This window comes from Anabrus simplex, chromosome 6 (genome assembly GCF_040414725.1).
Source record: "Anabrus simplex isolate iqAnaSimp1 chromosome 6, ASM4041472v1, whole genome shotgun sequence".
NCBI classification, from domain to species: domain Eukaryota; kingdom Metazoa; phylum Arthropoda; class Insecta; order Orthoptera; family Tettigoniidae; genus Anabrus; species Anabrus simplex.
The window spans coordinates 40,352,186-40,371,132 of record NC_090270.1 but is presented as its reverse complement, the minus strand read 5'-3'; the positions used below and the strand labels follow the sequence as shown (position 1 = coordinate 40,371,132).

At 36.6% G+C, this 18,947-nt stretch overlaps 1 protein-coding gene across 1 annotated transcript in view; it reads left to right on the top strand.

Moving 5' to 3' along the window:
* Sgsh (N-sulfoglucosamine sulfohydrolase) overlaps positions 1–18,947 on the top strand; it is a 77,863-nt gene that overhangs the window by 25,717 nt on the left and 33,199 nt on the right. The window contains exon 3 of the mRNA XM_067148992.2: positions 9,511–9,647. Within this exon, the coding sequence (XP_067005093.2) occupies positions 9,511–9,647 (137 nt within the window). The remainder of the gene's footprint in view (positions 1–9,510; positions 9,648–18,947) is intronic.

The following is an 18,947-nucleotide window of genomic DNA, read 5'->3' as shown; positions in this document are numbered from 1 at the left end:
GGTGATTGAAAATTAATTGTAACTTGGGATATTTTTCTTTTAAACGGTGCCGTGTGAGCTTGTGATTGTAACATGTTCGTAATCGTGGCTTGATTTGACTGTCACGTTCCGTGGTGCTGCCTTCGTATCCGCGTTTGGTGTGGGCCATTTACTTCTACCGGGTGCTGTCACAGTCCTCGATTTGCTAACACCTTTCTCCCCTTTCGGACTTAAATGTTAAAATTTCATTTAATTTTAGAATACGTCAAACATGTGCGTACCATGGTACCTACATAGTTTTCCTGATGCATCAGTATATAGGTATATAAAAATGGTTGTTTGTAAAGAAAATAATGATTTTATTTATTAGAAATGAATTTCCTTCTACTTATATTATTCGTTGGTTTTCTGAATATTTATTTTACCCTAAATGTTGGGTGCTAATTGTAAGTTCAATACCTTTCTCAAGTTAGTTAAATTTTATCCAAAGGTTTAAATTGTAGTGTAAAAAGATTTATTTATTATATTTTATTTTAAATTTTTTGAATATTTCTGGTGTCATTTATTGGTGTGTTTGCTAAGCAATTTCCTGATCCCGTCCTCTCTCTTTAAATGGGTAGGCTCCTGCTCCCTACATGCTTCCTCTTGTCTATTTCCTTGGGTATGTTTTACTGTCTTTTCTTATTTTTGCTCTGCTGGAAATTTATTTGTAAGCGCTCGTTCCTATGACCATCGTCATTTACTCATACTTATTAGGGGCGTTGCAAACTTCATGCTGTTTGGCGTGAGTCAGAGGAAAAGTCGTTCCTAGGAACTTTCTCACAATGTGGAGGGTGGCTTTCTGTAATTCTACGTATGTGTGATGATGCAGGTTTAATGCGGCCAGAAAGTTGTGCAAGCATTTAGGAATAACACCGGTACATGATATTACTATTGGAACTGTGGTGACTGACTCTAGTTTCCACAGGCGTTGTATTTCTATTGCCAGTTCTGTGTATTTTGATATCTTTGTGGCTATTGTTATTTGCAGATTGGAGGTATTTGGACAAGCAATTTCTATAAGGGATGCGGATCTTTTCGATTTATCGATTAGAATAATATCTGGCCTATTGTTGCTGAGCGTAACATCGGTTATGACAACTCGGTCCCATAGTAGTTTATATGAAGAGTTTTCGAGAATGGGTGGAGGTGTATATTTCCAATATGCAGTTGATGACTGAAGAAATCCACATTTTACAGAAAGTTTCAGGTGAATGATTTTTGCTACCTGATCATGTCGGTGCTTATAATCGGTGTTGGCCAAGTGTGGGCAACCAGAGATGACGTGCTGTATGCTCTCTGTAGTTCTGGAACAGCGGCGGCAGTTGTCTGAGACAACTGTTGGATCCTTCATGATAAATCTACGGTAGTTCCGTGTAGCAATTACTTGATCTTGGATGGCCAGAACAAATCCTTCTGTTTCTGGGAAAAGACCGGAGTAGGTCAGCCAAGCGTGCGACGCAGGTTTGTCGATATGAGGCTGATCCAGTTCATGGGGGTATTTCCCGTGAAGAGGTTTTTGCTTCCACATGGCCATATTCATCTCTTTTGTAGATGGGGTAGAAACAGGCATTTCTGGCGACGACAGATTGAGAGGTGTATAGTTTATATCAGCTCTGCAAACAGCATGATGAAGACACGATGTATCAGCTCTCGAGTGGAAATATTCTCTTAGACTTGATATCTGATTGCTATGTAAATTGACAATGGATAAAAAGCCCCTACCACCTTCTGATCTCGGGAGTGTAAGACTGCAAGAGTGTAAGGTTGCAGATTTAGGATGGTGCATATGGTACCAGGTGAGTGAAACTGCTGTTTTCGTTTGTAACTGCTGAAGTTCTGTTTGGGTCCATTTTATGATACCAAAGGAGTATGTGAGCAGTGGTACGGCATACGTATTATTATTATTATTATTATTATTATTATTATTATTATTATTATTATTATTATTATTATTATTATTATTATTATTATTATTATTAAGCATACTCCAGCAATCTACCAGTTAAGACCATGGTTGCCTCCTTGTCCTGTCCTGTCCTGTCCTATCCTATCGTCTGAGTTGGGACAATGTAAAACAAATAGCAAAAGAAATCTATGGAAATAAAGTTGTAGAGGGTTGCTGTCTGTAATTTTGTTTGTTTTGCCAATTTTTTTAGATATTTATCCGTTTTAGGTCAATTCAAGACTATTACTGGTTTTTAGTTTTCGTGTCTGCTTGTCTGTTTGATCCACCATCACAGGGAAACGGCTAGGTAGATCTTGACCAAACCTCATATTTAGAGTATACTCCAGGGAAAGGTTTAGATATCCATATGAATTAAAAATTGCTGAAAAGACTGGAGGTTTATAGGAAAAGCAGAACATTTTTCTTCCATTTTCTCTTATATTATTGATTTTCTGTAAAGCCTCCGTGGCTCAGGCGGCAGTACGCCGGCCTCTCATCGCTGGGTTCCGTGGTTCAAATCCCGATCACTCCATGTGAGATTTGTGCTTGACAAAGCGGAGGCGGGACAGATTTTTATCCACGTACTCTGGTTTTCACTGTCATACTTCATTCCAGCAATACTCTCCAATATAATTTCATTTCATATGTCATTCATTAATCATTGCTCCAGAGGAGTGCGACAGGCCTCGGCAGCCGGCACAATTCCTATCCTCGCCGCTAGATGGGAGCTTCATTCATTCCATTCCTGACCCGGTCAATGACTGGAAACAGGCTGTGGATTTTCATTTTCATTATTGATTTTCTGTAAAATCGGTGGACTATGTGTGACATGTTCCTTCATTTTAAACAACTTTTCTTATGTACATAATTTTGCTTACTCTTCAGATTACAGAGAAAATTACTATTTTTCGCGGGTTTCATGCTCTGCATTTCTTGATTATAATCAGATCTCTCCAACTCGATTGTGACTGGCATCATTATAAGAGGCCAGTCTTTATAATGATAACTCTCCATTTCTGTTGTGAATGGCAGTTGGCAAGTGAGCCTGCCATTTTAGTAGAAACTCCCAAACTCGATTGTGAATGACAGCAGGAATTACATCAGAAACATTGTACGGGGTTCTCCCTGTTTTGTTTCTCTGACAGTCCTGATAGCCATGCAATCTATATATATATAAAATAACATGTCCTGACTGACTGACTGATTCATCATCACCTAGCCAAAATTACTGGACATAAAGAAATGAAATTTTGAAGATACATTTATCTTACATTGTAGGTGCTCACTAAGGAAGGATTTTTGGATATTCCGTCGCTAAGGGGGTGAAAACGGGGGTGGATTTTTAAAATGAGTGTATCTATATCTCAAAAGCTTAAGAGTTTAAAGATATAAAAATGGTATTTGGAATCTTCTTTAAAAATAAGCAAACACGTATTTTTTTGTTTTTGGAAAATCCTCTTAACGAGTGTGAAAAAAGGTGAAGAGTAAAGGAGTTGAGTGCCTTTTATGTGGATACTTCTATCTCAAAAACTGAAGATGTTACACCTTGAAAGTGGGTACCGGGTATTTGAAATTTGAAATCTTCTTTAAAAATAAAGAAACATGTATTTTTTTGTTTTTGGAAAATCTTCATAAGAGGGGGTAAACAGGAGTCACCAAGGGGGAGAATTTTTAAAGTGAGTATATCTATGACATTTCTCAAAAATGCAACATGCTACAGACATGAAAACTGGTATTTGGAATCTCCTGTAAAAGGAAAGGAACACGCATATTTTTTTTTCTTTCTGAAAATCCACTTAAGGGGAAGTGTTAAAGGGGGGTGGATTTTTAAAATGAGCAATCTATATATATCTCAAAAATGTAACATATTACAGATGTTCAAATTGGTATATTTAATCTCTTTTAAAAATAAAGTAACACTTGGGGGGAGGGTTAAATGACTAAAAGAGAGTTGAATTATTTTAAATTAGGATACTGGTATCTCAAAAATTGAAAATATTACAGATGTGTAAATTGGTATTTGGAATCTCCTTTAAGAATAAAGAAATATGTGTTTTTTTGTTTTCAGATAAGAGCATTTAAGGGGGGAGTGTTAAATGATTGAAAAAGGGGTTGAATTATTTTTATTAGGGTACTGGTATTCCAAAACTGAAGATATTACAGATGTGAAAATTTGTATTTGGAACCTCCTTTAAAAATAAAAAAATATGTATTTTTATTTTTGGAAATTTCACTTAAGGGGGTTGTAAAAAGGACTGAAAAGTGAGTTGAGCTCTTTTTATGAGGATACTTATATCTAAAAAACTGAAGATATTACAGACATGAAAATTTGTATTTGTAATCTTCTTTAAAAATAAACATGTATTCTTTTGTCTTCGGAAAATCCACTTAAGGACATGAAGAGACATGGGTGAAGAGAACTGAAGAATGTGTTGAATTATTTTTATGAGGATACTTATATATCAAATACTGAAGACGTTACAGACGTGAAAATTGGTATTTGGATCTCCTGTAAAAGTAAAGGAATACGCATTATTTGTTTTTTGAAAATTCACTTAAGGGGAAGTGTTGAAGGGGGTGAATTTTTAAAATGAGCATATCTACAGTTTATCAAAAAAACTTACCACATATTACAGACATGAAAATTGGTATGTTTAATCTCTTTTAAAATAAAGAAACACGTTGGAAAAAGGGCTGTAAAGGGGGATGAATTCTTTTTATAAGGATACTTACAGTATATCTCAAAAATTGAAAGTGACACAGACATGAAAACATGTATTTGGAATCCCCTTTAAAAAAGAAATACGTATTCTTTTGTTTTTGGAAAATCCAATTAAGAGGGGAGATAAATGAATTGAAAAATGGGTTGAATTCTTTGTTTGAGGATACTTATATCTCGAAAATGAAGGATGATACGGACGAGAAAATAGGTATTTGGAATCTCTTTTAAATGTAAAGACACATGTATTTTGTGGTGGGGGAGGGGGTGGATGTAAAAGGAGTTGAATTATTTTATGAGGATGCAAATAAGAAGTGGACTTAAAACAACACAGCCCTAAGGGTGTTTCGATTAGGGGGTGAGGAATGATGAAAAAAATATGCATTTATATGAAACCATTTGAATAATGAAGTTAAAATTTCATATGATATCCTAGGTGTTAAATAACAGAAGGTTTGAAACAAATTTAACCGATCAGAGAGTTAAATGGGGGTGAAGATCTGAAAACAAATATATTCAGTCCTTCCTCCGAAACGGTTTAACGAACGAAGGCAAAATTCCAATTCCAAACCCGAGGTGTGAAATAGGAAATATTTTTTAACGTTCCAACCAAAAGGTATTAAATGAGGTTAGCTCGATAAACGAAATTATTTATCCCACCAAAACTGTTTGACGTACAAAGTTGTAATTTTACGAGAAGGGTGTTCTCTTATGCCCTAGGTGTAAAATATCATACACTTCAAAATATTTCTCCCCTAAGGGGGTTAGGTGGTGGTTGACCCTCAAAAACATAATATTAATTCTTCTGAAACCCTTTCAGGCACTAACTTAGTTTCTTATGAAGGTTGGTCTTCTATACTCTAGATCAGGGCCTCTCAAACGCCCAAAATCTCACGCGTGCAAACAGCGGCACAGAGTTCCTGTGCACAGTGCATCGGTCCCGCTCGGCTCAACTCGGCTCGGATTTGGAGCGCTATGGAGCAAGTAAGGAAGAGGGAGAATGGGAGAGCGAGTGAGACAGGTGTGGGGAAAGAGAGGGACAGCGCTATTGCTCCAAATCGAGGAGTGAGGGTCTGCACTCTGGTCAACCAAGCAAAATCGTCATTTGCACTGTGCACAGTGCATGCACCAGGCGCATGCACCCTGAGAGGCCCTGTCCTAGATGTTAATAAATATTTAAAAACATTTACCCCTTTAAAAGTATTCAATCCTCTATTACTGTTCGACGAACAAAATCAAAATTTCACAGGTTGGTCGCTTTTACATCCCAGATTTTAAATATGATAGGGTTTCAAACATTCAAATTCTTCCGTATGAGGTTCAAATGAGGGTTAGATCACAAAATAAATAATCATTCCCCAAAAAACGTTTTACAGGCTCAGCTGACAGTGGACTCTCCAAAATGCAAAATCTTGAATAATAATTTTCTATTTTCAGTTTAAGCCATAGCGAAGCACGGGTATCTTGCTAGTTTAATATAATCTTACTCATTGTGTGTACAGTAATTTAAGTAGAAATCCATCTGCAAGGTAGAATACCGCAGCAAAGCATGGGTTCATTTGCTAGTATATTCATATTATAAAATATAGTCCCTAGTAGGTGTATGTGCATGTCTGTCTTTGTGCAGATTTTCATGTAGTTCATACAGTTAAATAGAGCATTGTCAAGGAAGGCTAAAGTGCACAAAAGGGAGCTGAGATTTTAAAGAAAGCAGTCAAAGAGTAAAGGGCAATGTGAGAATCTTTTGGCTGATGCTTCCTGAACTGTGAACAATAAACCACAAGTGTGTGTATGGAAGAATTGTTGAGCATTAAGAATTCTATTAAAAAACATTTGATTGGGGCTGCATTGGGGTCACTGCCATAAATTTTGATGTTGAATACGTACCGAGTGATAGGTATTATCGAAATAAAAGATCTAGTCTGTGAGCTCCCTCTGTGGATTAGTGGTAGTGTGTTGACCTCCGGATCCCAAGATAGTGGTTTCAAACCCAGCAGAGGTAGATGGATTTTTTAAGGGTGGAAAGAAAGTCCATTCGACACTCCACACCATATGATGTCGCCATGTAAAAGATCTGTGGTGTTCACCTGATAAAATTAATTAAAACTCAGCCATGGATGCCCGAGAGAGGTTCAGTTTACTCTGAATTCTAGTAGGGCTAGAGTAAAACAGAATGTAGTAATTGACGAGAAAGCAGCCAGATGGCATGAAATTAAAATACTTGCACACTGCAGATGAGGCCAAATTATTATTATTATTATTATTATTATTATTATTATTATTATTATTATTATTATTATTATTATTATTATTATTATTATTATTATTATTATTATTATTATTATTATTTCATCATCATCATCATCTAGTCTGTACAGTTTTGAAATTTTATTGTTGACATTTTATTTCTTAATTCTAAGTAAATTTACAAATCTTCTAGATCAAGTCAATGTACAGTGGGTCTGTGATATCAGATGTTACACGTATAGTGAATTTTTCTCATCGGTTGACCGGCAGGCGTGCCCAGCTTATCTGCCTCCCGTTGACTCATCACTTCCCGCTCTGCATCATAGCAACAAGGACAGCACTTCGCTCACTTTACCCGTGCATGACATGAGATAACAATTAAAATTAAGAAAATAAGAATTAAGGAAATTATTAATTAAGAAAATAAGCTCGTACCTTATGATGATAATGTTGGAAATGGTTTCAATTTTAACATTTTCATAGCCCGCCATGCTGAGCTCTTCAAAACCCTGGCTTTTTGTCCAAGTTGTCTTAGGGTTTTGTTGGCATATTTTCTAATCTTTCTGTGATTTCATTTATTTTTTCCTCGTTAAATACACATTTTTTAACACTTCACTTCTTATCGAGTAGAGAACCAGTTCCTCTCAATTTGTTTACGAGTTTCCGCATGGTCTCTCTATGTGGAGGGTGTACACTTGGAAATTATTTTACAAATTGCCTAACGATTTCCCTGCAAGACTTTGTTCTCACATAATTATCGTACATAAATACCCTTCCCTCTACCGTGTACACATGTGGAGGCATTATGAGAATTACAGCCTGAAGTAACACTTTACAACTCGAGAAAAGTTGGAGCGACAGATCAACACTTAATACACTTTCTAAGCACGGGCCTGAACTACAAAGTGTGGGCATTCCCGTACTGTTGCTGCGCTGTATAACGGGAAGTGATGAGTCAATGGGAGGCAGATAAGCTGGGCGTGTCTGTCGGCTAACCGATGAGAGAAACTCACTGTATTATATGGAAAGAGAAGACGTCTTTATTAAGAGCAAAAGCTAACATTTATATTTGTACCACTGATAGTCGTGGGAGCTCAGTGGACTAACTGGAGCACCTTCATCATCATCAGGGTGAAAGATATCCACATACAAATTATTTTCCACTCCAGGGGCAGTAGATGTGTTTGATGAGGGTTCCAGTAGTACAGATCTCACCTCACGACTCTCGGCTGCCTTAACTTTGGGATATTCCCATCAAGCCTTTCGACACTTGGGATTGCTCGTTGTATTGTTTGGAATTTTAACTACCCGCTTTATCCTCTCAAATGCGTTTTCAATAATTTTGAAGCGATTTATTGTCCATATCACACAACATTGTTGGAAATCAAGAAATTTCCCCCACTTTTTTGCACTACAAGTTTCTCGAATCTTGTCTATTGTTGAACTCACTAAGAGGAATAAAATGACACCATGCACAACATGCTACCACACCAAAGTCCAGACGTACACTAATTGTTAGCCATGGCAGCATGGTGATTTTGGTACCTCAAGATAGTGATGCTGCTGCAAGATACATTGGTCCTTCTTCTTTACAATGAGACAGTGAACTCTTAGTACAAGTTATACATCTCATTGTTGAGCCCGTATTGACCAATTCATCTTTCCAAAATAACACTTTTTGAAAGTCCAACTTTTCGATACAATACAGTATGGCTTTTATTTACATAAAAAACTGAAGATTATTAATATTTTAATGGGACATGTTTCGCCCATATTTTGGCCATCATCGCCACCTCAATCGGTATATGACATATGTCATTGGATAAATGTCTTCTGATTGTAGCAAAGTCCTTTGAACTTGGAAATTTGCTTTTTAGCCAAGTATGGAATACTGTGATTATACAGGGTTTATCAGAACTATATCGACAAAAAAATCACGGATGCTCTTCATGTTATGTGTTATCCTTCAGTCACAACATTGTCAATGGAATGAAATACTGAACGAAGGAAACAATACGCCCAATGGTTTGATACAGTAGACGTTCAATATGCCCCCCTCCTACTACAATATACAGTTCACAGCGGTGTAGTAGTGACCTTTGAACTCTGTTCAGGATATGAGTCGTGAACGACCTATGATCTTAGTACAAGTTCATCTGCTCTTTCTACCGGGTTCCCATAGTTGTCAATTTGTGCAGAACAAACTGTACACTGCCTACTGGGGCTGGAAAGCGACTATGCAAAATAAACGATAAACTTGTGCATTTACACAGAACATTACCTCTGTCTTCCCCTCTCTTTCCTGCCCTCCTGTGATGCACAGCAACAGGCTGAAACTGGCTCTCTGGCATAACAAACACGGCAAGTTTGTCAGTTTGAATTGCAAACCCGGAAGTAACAAATTAGCACATTTTCTCAAAAATAAAAATTTTCGCCGCCAATCCGATTGCACCGTCGTTCTTAACATAACACGAAGAGCATCCCTAATTTTTTTGTTGGTATAGTTGTGATACACCCTGTATGTGTTGGTGTTGTTAGATATAATATTTATTACATCTATTACTGTTGTGTTTTTCAGCCGCTCAGCAATCCTCACAGGGCAGCCAATTCATCAAAATGGAATGTATGGCTTGCACCAAGGAGTGCATCACTTTAATTCATTCGATAATGTGAAAAGTCTTCCATCTATTTTATCGAAACATAAGATCCGAACAGGTAAGACGATTACAAGTTGTCCATTTCATGACCGTATCGATGTTTAATCAAGAAGTAAGTATAAATAACCACCTAATCGATACTTTATTAATACCTCAGGCAAATTGAATAAAATTAAAACTTACAGGACATGTTTCGACCACTTAGTGGTCCTCTTCAGCTGTATAAATAAAGAACTGGAAAGAAAAACATTATGACAATAAGCACAAATAAAAGTTCTTTGGAGACTCCTTTGATAAAAATGGAGGTCATCAGAATAGGTCATCTTGCCTCTCGTTCTTGTTTGGAAAAGATGTTTATTCTGCGCTGTCTAGAGGGTCTGACTTTGAGCGCGACCTGGTGAAGTAACGATGTGATACAGTTTGACAGTTCATGGAAAGCTCTGGAGAGAAGGGAAGCAGAGTTTTATCGTCATCTAAAATAACATGTGAGGGAGGAGGGAGATTGGGCTGTGCTTCTGCGATGTCGTGTTTGATTATATCTCTTGTTCGTCTAGTCTGTTTCATGTCTACCCATTCTAAGTATTTGCTAATATTCTCATATAAGATGTTTTTATGCTCGTTGTTTTCATTGAGATTCTCTTCACCGTTTTCCAATTTATCAAGAACGATGTGGATGTTTTCTAGGTTGTTATTTATACTTACTTCTTAGGTAAGACGACGTCAAAATATGCTACATATTCTCAGAATGTTGCAATTACATAAAGTTGCAAGAGAAAATTTCCAGCATCTCTGAGAGCCATAAAAGTAGCTAATGGGATAGAGAGATAAAATCCTCAAGTGATTGCTGTCTGTAGCCAAGGGTTACCATGAGGTATAACTCAATAATTAGTTTGAAGATACATACATTGGTCATACTGTACATTTTGGTTAATTTTAAATGGAAAATCCCTGTAGAGGAAGTGCTTTATTTTATTTTTCAGTGAAACCATTTTAGGTGATGGTATTCAATGTACAGAGTCCCTTAATACACTTAGGGCTATTTCTTGTACTGTAGATTAACTTATCTTGAATTGTTTGAAAAATCTGATTGCAAAATTGGAATTGTTGAATACTGAATACTGAATGAATACTGATCTGCATTTAGAGCAGTCGCCCAGGTGGCAGATTCCCTATCTGTTGCTTTCCTAGCCTTTTCCTAAATGATTTCAAAGAAATTGGAAATTTATTGAACGTCTCCCTTGGTAAGTTATTCCAATCCCTAACTCCCCTTCCTATAAATGAATATTTGCCCCAGTTTGTCCTCTTGAAATCCAACTTTATCTTCTAATTGTGATCTTTCCTACCTTTATAAACGCCACTCAAACTTATTCGTCTACTAATGTCATTCCACGCCATCTCTCCGTTGACAGCTAGGAACATACCACTTAATACAAATATAAATGGTCCATTAATGGACATTATAAATTTTCCAGCTAACTCATTCCTGGTTGCCAGCGTTTCGTCCCCGTGTGCTAGGCTGGGCTCATCAGTTGGTACCTAGCACACCTACCAAGACGCTGGACAGTGCATACCGTGGAGGCCACTGCGTAGGCTAATTGTAGCCACCGGCAGTGCCAATGCACTATGAGAGACATTGTCTCATTATCAAAAATTGTTGCCTGCTTGGCCATCAGATGATGTAGATGTTGATTCCCATAGGGAATCAGAAATAATTGTTCCGAATGAGTAAATTTATAATACCAATATAAATGGTCCGTTATTGGACATTATAAATTTTTCAGCTAACTCATTCCTGGTTGCCAGCGTTTCGCCCCCCCCGTGTGCTAGGCTGGGCTCATCAGTTGGTACCTAGCACACCTACCAAGACGCTGGACAGTGCATACCGTGGAGGCCACTGCGTAGGCTAATTGTAGCCACCGGCAGTGCCAGTGCACTACGAGAGACATTGTCTCATTATCAAAAATTGTTGCCTGCTTGGGCATCAGATGATGTAGATGTTGATTCCCATAGGGAATCAGAAATAATTGTTCTGAATGAGTAAATTTATAATACCAATATAAATGGTCTGTCTTGTCCAGAGTCTTGGTAGGTGTGCTAGGTACCAACTGATGAGCCCAGCCTAGCACACGGGGGCGAAACACTGGCAACCAGGAATGAGTTAGCTGCAAAATTTATAATGTCCAATAACGGACCATTTATATTGGTATTATAAATTTACTCATTCGGAACAATTGTTTCTGATTCCCTATGGGAATCAACATCTACATCATCTGATGGCCAAGCAGGCAACAATTTTTGATAATGAGACAATGTCTCTCATAGTGCATTGGCACTGCCGGTGGCTACAATTAGCCTACGCAGTGGCCTCCACGGTATGCACTGTCCAGCGTCTTGGTAGGTGTGCTAGGTACCAACTGATGAGCCCAGCCTAGCACACGGGGACGAAACGCTGGCAACCAGGAATGAGTTAGCTGGAAAATTTATAATGTCCAATAACGGACCATTTATATTGGTATTATAAATTTACTCATTCGGAACAATTATTTCTGATTCCCTATGGGAATCAACATCTACATCATCTGATGGCCAAGCAGGCAACAATTTTTGATAATGAGACAATGTCTCTCATAGTGCATTGGCACTGCCGGTGGCTACAATTAGCCTACGCAGTGGCCTCCACGACCCACCCCTTCAGGGTGGGGAATGAAAGCATTTAAGCAGCAGCCTCCACGGTATGCACTGTCCAGCGTCTTGGTAGGTGTGCTAGGTACCAACTGATGAGCCCAGCCTAGCACACGGGGGCGAAACGCTGGCAACCAGGAATGAGTTAGCTGGAAAATTTATAATGTCCAATAACGGACCATTTATATTGGTATTATAAATTTACTCATTCGGAACAATTATTTCTGATTCCCTATGGGAATCAACATCTACATCACATACCACTTAGTCGAGCAGCTCTTCTTCTTTCTCTCAATTCTTCCCAACCCAAACTTTGCAACATTTTTGTAACGCTACTCTTTTGTCGGAAATCACCCAGAACAAATCCAGCCGCTTTTCTTTGGATTTTTTCCAGTTCTTGAATCAAGTAATCCTGGCGAGGGTCCCATACACTGGAACCATACTCTAGTTGGGGTCTTACCAGAGACTTATATGCCCTCTCCTTTACATCCTTACTACAAACCCTAAACACCCTCATAACCATGTGCAGAGATCTGTACCCTTTATTTACAATCCCATTTATGTGATTACCCCAATGAAGATCTTTCCGTATATTAACACCCAGATACCTACAATGATCCCCAAAAGGAACTTTCACCCCATCAATGCAGTAATTAAAATTGAGAGGACTTTTCCTATTTGTGAAACTCACAACCTGACTTTTAACCCCGTTTATCAACATACCATTGCCTGCTGTCCATCTCACAACATTTTCGAGGTCACGTTGCAGTTGCTCACAATCTTGTAACTTATTTATCACTCTATAGAGAATAACATCATCCACACAAAGCCTTACCTCCGATTCCACTCCTTTACATATATCATTTATATATATAAGAAAACATAAAGGTCCGATAATACTGCCTTGAGGAATTCCCCTCTTAATTATTACAGGGTCAATTCCAGCCGCTTTTCTACTTTTCACCTACTCTAATTCTCTGAGATCTATTTTCTAGAAATATAGCAACCCATTCGGTCACTCTTTTGTCTAGTCCAATTGCACTCATTTTTGCCAGTAGTCTCCCATGATCCACCCTATCAAATGCTTTAGACAGGTCAATCGCGAAACAGTCCATTTGACTTCCAGAATCCAAGATATCTGCTATATCTTGCTGGAATCCTACAAGTTGAGCTTCAGTGGAATAACCTTTCCTAAAACCGAACTGCCTTCTATCGAACCAGTTATTAATTTCACAAACATGTCTAATATAATCAGAAAGAATGCCTTCCCAAAGCTTTCATACAATGCATGTCAAACTTACTGGCCTGTAATTTTCAGCTTTATGTCTATCACCCTTTCCTTTATACACAGGGGCTACAATAGCAACTCTCCATTCATCTGGTATAGCACCTCCGACCAAACAATAATCAAATAAGTACTTCAGATATGGTAGTATATCCCAACCCATTGTCTTTAGTATATCCCCAGAAATCTGATCAATTCCAGCCGCTTTTCTACTTTTCAACTTTTGTATCTTACTGTAAATGTCATTTTTATCATATGTAAATTTTATTACTTCTTTGGCCTTAGTCTCCTCCTCTATCTCGACATTATCCTTGTAACCAACAATCTTTACATACTGCTGACTGAATACTTCTGCCTTTTGAAGATCCTCACATACACACTCCCTCTGTTCATTAATTATTCCTGGAATGTTCTTCTTGGAACCTGTTTCTGCCTTAAAATACCTATAGATACCCTTCCATTTTTCACTAAAATTTGTATGACTGCCAATTATGCTTGCCATCATGTTATCCTTAGCTGCCTTCTTTGCTAGATTCAATTTTCTAGTAAGTTCCTTCAATTTCTCCTTACTTCCACAGCCATTTCTAACTCTATTTCTTTCCAGTCTGCACCTCCTTCTTAGTCTCTTTATTTCTCTATTATAATAAGGTGGGTCTTTACCATTCCTTACCACCCTTAAAGGTACAAACCTGCTTTCGCATTCCTCAACAATTTCTTTAAACCCATTCCAGAGTCTGTTTACATTTTTATTTACTGTTTTCCACCGATCATAGTTACTTTTTAGAAACTGCCTCATGCCTGCTTTATCAGCCATATGGTACTGCCTAATAGTCCTACTTTTAAGATCTTCCTTTCTATCGCATTTATTTTTAACTACCACAAAAAACAGCTTCATGATCACTAATACCATCTATTACTTCAGTTTCCCTATAGAGCTCATCTGGTTTTATCAGCACCACATCCAGGATATTTTTCCCTCTGGTTGGTTCCATCACTTTCTGAATCAGCTGTCCTTCCCATATTAACTTATTTGCCATTTTTTTGGTCATGCTTCCTGTCGTTCACATTTCCTTCCCAATTGACATCTGGCAAATTCAGATCTCCCGCTACAATCACATTTCTTTCCATGTCGTTTCCCACATAGCTGATTATCCTATCAAATAATTCTGAATCCACGTCAGTGCTACCCTTTCCCGATCTGTACACTCCAAATATATCAAGTTGCCTATTATCTTTAGAAATGAGCCTTACACCTAGAATTTCATGTGTCTCATCTTTAACTTTTTCGTAGCTTACAAATTCTTCTTTCACCAGAATGAACACTCCCCCTCCCACCATTCCTATCCTATCTCTACGATACACACTCCAGTGTGGTGAGAAAATTTCTGCATCCATTATATCATTTCTCAGCCATGATTCAACTCCTATTACAATATCTGGTAAATACATATCTATTAAATTACTTAATTCTATTCCTTTCTTTACAATACTTCTACAGTTCAACACTAACAATTTTATGTCATCCCTACTTGATTTCCAGTTCCCTGTTTCCTGTTTCATAAGCACCAGATAACAGGCCTATGACTTCCTATCTTTTTACTTTGTATTTCTCTTTCAGGTATCTGAAGCAAGGTTCAATAACATTATTTCTTGTTACTCATTGGAAACTTCATTTTGCAGGCCTGCATTCTGTTTGTTTTCCTTCTCTTTTTCAGTTCTTTCCCAACTCTTTTAAGCATAGGTAAATATGGGTGCACAAAAGATCTTGTGCAAAATCCCTTTGTATTTTATTGGCATTTCTTTTTTCTTCTCTTGTATTGCTGAAAAATTTCCACTACTTTTCTACCCCACTCATTTATTTCCTTCCTGTTTTTCACACTTTTTTTATTCCCAAATATTATATTGAAACTTTTAACTGTTTGCAGTTTCTCTCCTCTCCATAGTATTCCAGTATCTTGTCTATTCTTGTTTGTTGTCATCAACTCTTCTTTCTTTATCACCAAGAACTTCATTCTGTATGGTGCATCCAGCTGTTGTTGTACTTCCTTCTCACTATTTTGATGTTGAGTAAAAGAGAAGGAGTCTACCTTTTCAATACAAGTTAATATTCATTGCAAGAGACAAGCACACAATTGAACAATTAAGCAGTAGCCTAAACTTGGAATTGTGATACCGTGTTATGCGACAGGAAATTTTTTAAATTTACAACATTTTAATCACAATACTCAACTTACAGTATCTAATTTATTCTTAAATATCCAGCTGTTGTTTATAACTAATGGCTGATTTTATCAAGTTCAGATACAGAACATTTGAGATTTATGTACCCAAAGAAGATTACAATCTTTACTCAAGATTCATTTAAAAGTTTTTTTAATTTTTCATTTTCGTTTTTCATTTTCACGAGTGTAGGCAATATCAAATATCAGTACTCTTAGTGTGTAATGTGGCATTTTTTATATTATAATTGTAACATGTTAACTTAAGATATTTTTAAGGTGTAACGTATTTTTCAGTGTAATCCTTGTATGAATAGATAATGTTTCAGACATTTGACCTTAAGGTTACCTACAGGCTAATGATGCCCTTGTATGTATGTTTAGTCATCAGCCCGAAGGCTGGTTGGATCCTCAACAGTTCCGCCATGAGCTGTCATAGATGGGCTAAGCATCACTGAAGAGGCGCACTAGGGAAATGAGGAGTGAGGTAGTTTCACGTTGCTTTCCTCACTGAGCCAGAAGTTGCTATTACATATCAGTCTGCCAAGCCCACTGAAATGCATGCACCAACCGACCCTATGAGCAACAGTTTCACACCATTCATAGCAGGGACTGGCTGCGTAAGGAATGGCATTACTAGCATCGCTCATACCTCAGTCACTTATGATGCCCTTAAGAAGGGGCAAAACATGTCCATGAGAAGTCTATATAGTATTATGTACTGTAGATTTCACCCACTTAGCACGTGTCTTGTATTGAATACGTGGTGATGATAGAATAAATTACTTTTGTGATAATTTGCTTAAAGTTAATATTCAGAAAATAATATGGTTATACACTCATATACCATACAAGAAATCCAAATAGTTAAAGATGCACTTTAAAAATGAGCTAAAAATATAAAAATAAACATGGAATTATTGGAATGCTTGGTCCAAAAGGAATTAACATTAATTGCTGATCAGTCAATGAATAGTAGAGTTGAAAACAAGCATTAAAAGTGAGCAAAGTGTCATTAAAACAAGTATGCTTGAAACATAGCGTATCGAAGAGGAAGATTCACAACTAAGTATTTATTTATTTTCCACCTAGTCGATACAATGATTGCCTAAGACAACTTAATGATTAAAAGTGGTACATGTTTCTTATATTATCAACATCATCAACCACATAACACTGTTTAGATGAAAAATACATAAATTGACAAAATAATGCTTTAGAGGAAGTGTCCTTAAAATTAACATAAGATTGAAAACATTAAAACAAACAAAAAACTCAAGAGAATATATAAATTATTTCTACAATTGAAAGCAGTTGTCAAGAAAACACTTGTACAATATTCCATAGAGAATATGTCCTAATGAATATTCTTTTCTTAATAATTCATGAAAAAAGGTCAATTTATAAATTAAAAAGTTAAAAATTATACAATTTGTAAGTAATTGTCGAAATGAAGAAATCCAGATATCACAGTGTGGCTCTTATTACTAATGCAGATGAAAATATTACTGATTCCTAGTTGTCAATTCTTATTAAGCCTGCTTTCCTTTGGAACAGTAACTCCTGTCATTCTTTCACAGTCTTGTGTCTGGTGTAATATCGATGGTGCGTTCTTCCTTGCTCTTGCACCTGAGGAGGTGGAGGAGCGGGGGATATAGCTGTGTCAAGAACCTCCTTGCTGTCACCTATAGCTTCAACTGAGGAGGAATAAGTTGTAGGACTATCTGTAGGTGGAGAAATTCCAATTCTTTTTTCGTGATCTTTCTCAAGCATTTTCAAATATACTAGAATTTGATCATATAAAGGGTTCTTATATTCTACAGCCTCATTAAGGTTATCATAGATAAATGTATAGATCTTAATATGTGTTCATTAAGCTGCCCTTTTTAAATTTTTTTATGATGGTCAGGTCTTGTCCTGTGTTGGTAAATTTATGACCTATGGCAGTCATGTGTCATCCCATAGCTGAGAATCTTCTATGTTTTTCAGCATTACTTAAAAATTGTGGCCAGATTGTCCTTTGTATGTATTCTTGCACTCAAACCATGTAAGTTTATATATTCCCGAATCAAAAAAATTATCTTTTTCCGAGAGATTTAGTGTATCATGGTTCAAAATACTCTGTTTCATGTTGTTATTGGTGGAAAATGCAATTTTGAAATTTTTTCTCGTAAATAAATTTGATATTACGTGTATGTTTGGATTATTATATGTGAACTTGATGTATTTCTCAGTTTTACTAGGTTCGATTGCTAATTTAGATTGTGGCTTCTCCGAAAATTTATTAATTATTTTATCAATCCTGTGTTGAAACCATTCAAGAGGGCTTGTTGTCAGATAAACAACAGTTCTTTATTCCTTTCAGATTTGGATAAAGGAATACTAAACGCTCTGTTAACGTAACTATAATATGCTGATCTTTTCTGTGCCTCAGGGTGTAATGAATTGTTCTTGATAGTGGTCAGTGTGAAAGTGGATTTTCTGTGTATTTTGAAAGAAAATCCTATTTCTTCCCTCGTTGTGACTACATCCAGAAAATTAAGTGATCTTTCTACTTCTTCTTCGAAAGTGAATTTTATATTGGAATCCAAATTATTCAATATATTTAAAACTTTTTTTCTATCGGTGAGTCTGTTATCTATTATAGTGTAAACATCGTCCACATATCGTGTCCAAAAATCCAAACCCTCTATTTGATTAATAATCTTCGTGTGTTCCAAATAGTCTAAGCATTTATTAGCCAATATAGACTGTGAAAGAATGACAGGAGTTACTGTTCCAAAGGAAAGCAGGCTGAATAAGAATTGACAACTAGGAATCAGTAATATTTTCATCTGCATTAGTAATAAGAGCCACATTGTGGTATCTGGATTTCTTCATTTCGACAATTACTTACAAATTGTATAATTTTTAATTTTTTAATTTATAAATTGACCTTTTTTCATGAATTATTAAGAAAAGAATATTCATTAGGACATATTCTCTATGGAATATTGTACAAGTGTTTTCTTGACAACTGCTTTCAATTGTAGAAATAATTTATATATTCTCTCTTGAGTTTTTGTTTGTTTTAATGTTGTCAATCTTATGTTAATTTTAAGGACACTTCCTCTAAAGCATTATTTTGTCAATTTATGTATTTTTCATCTAAACGGTGTTATGTGGTTGGTGA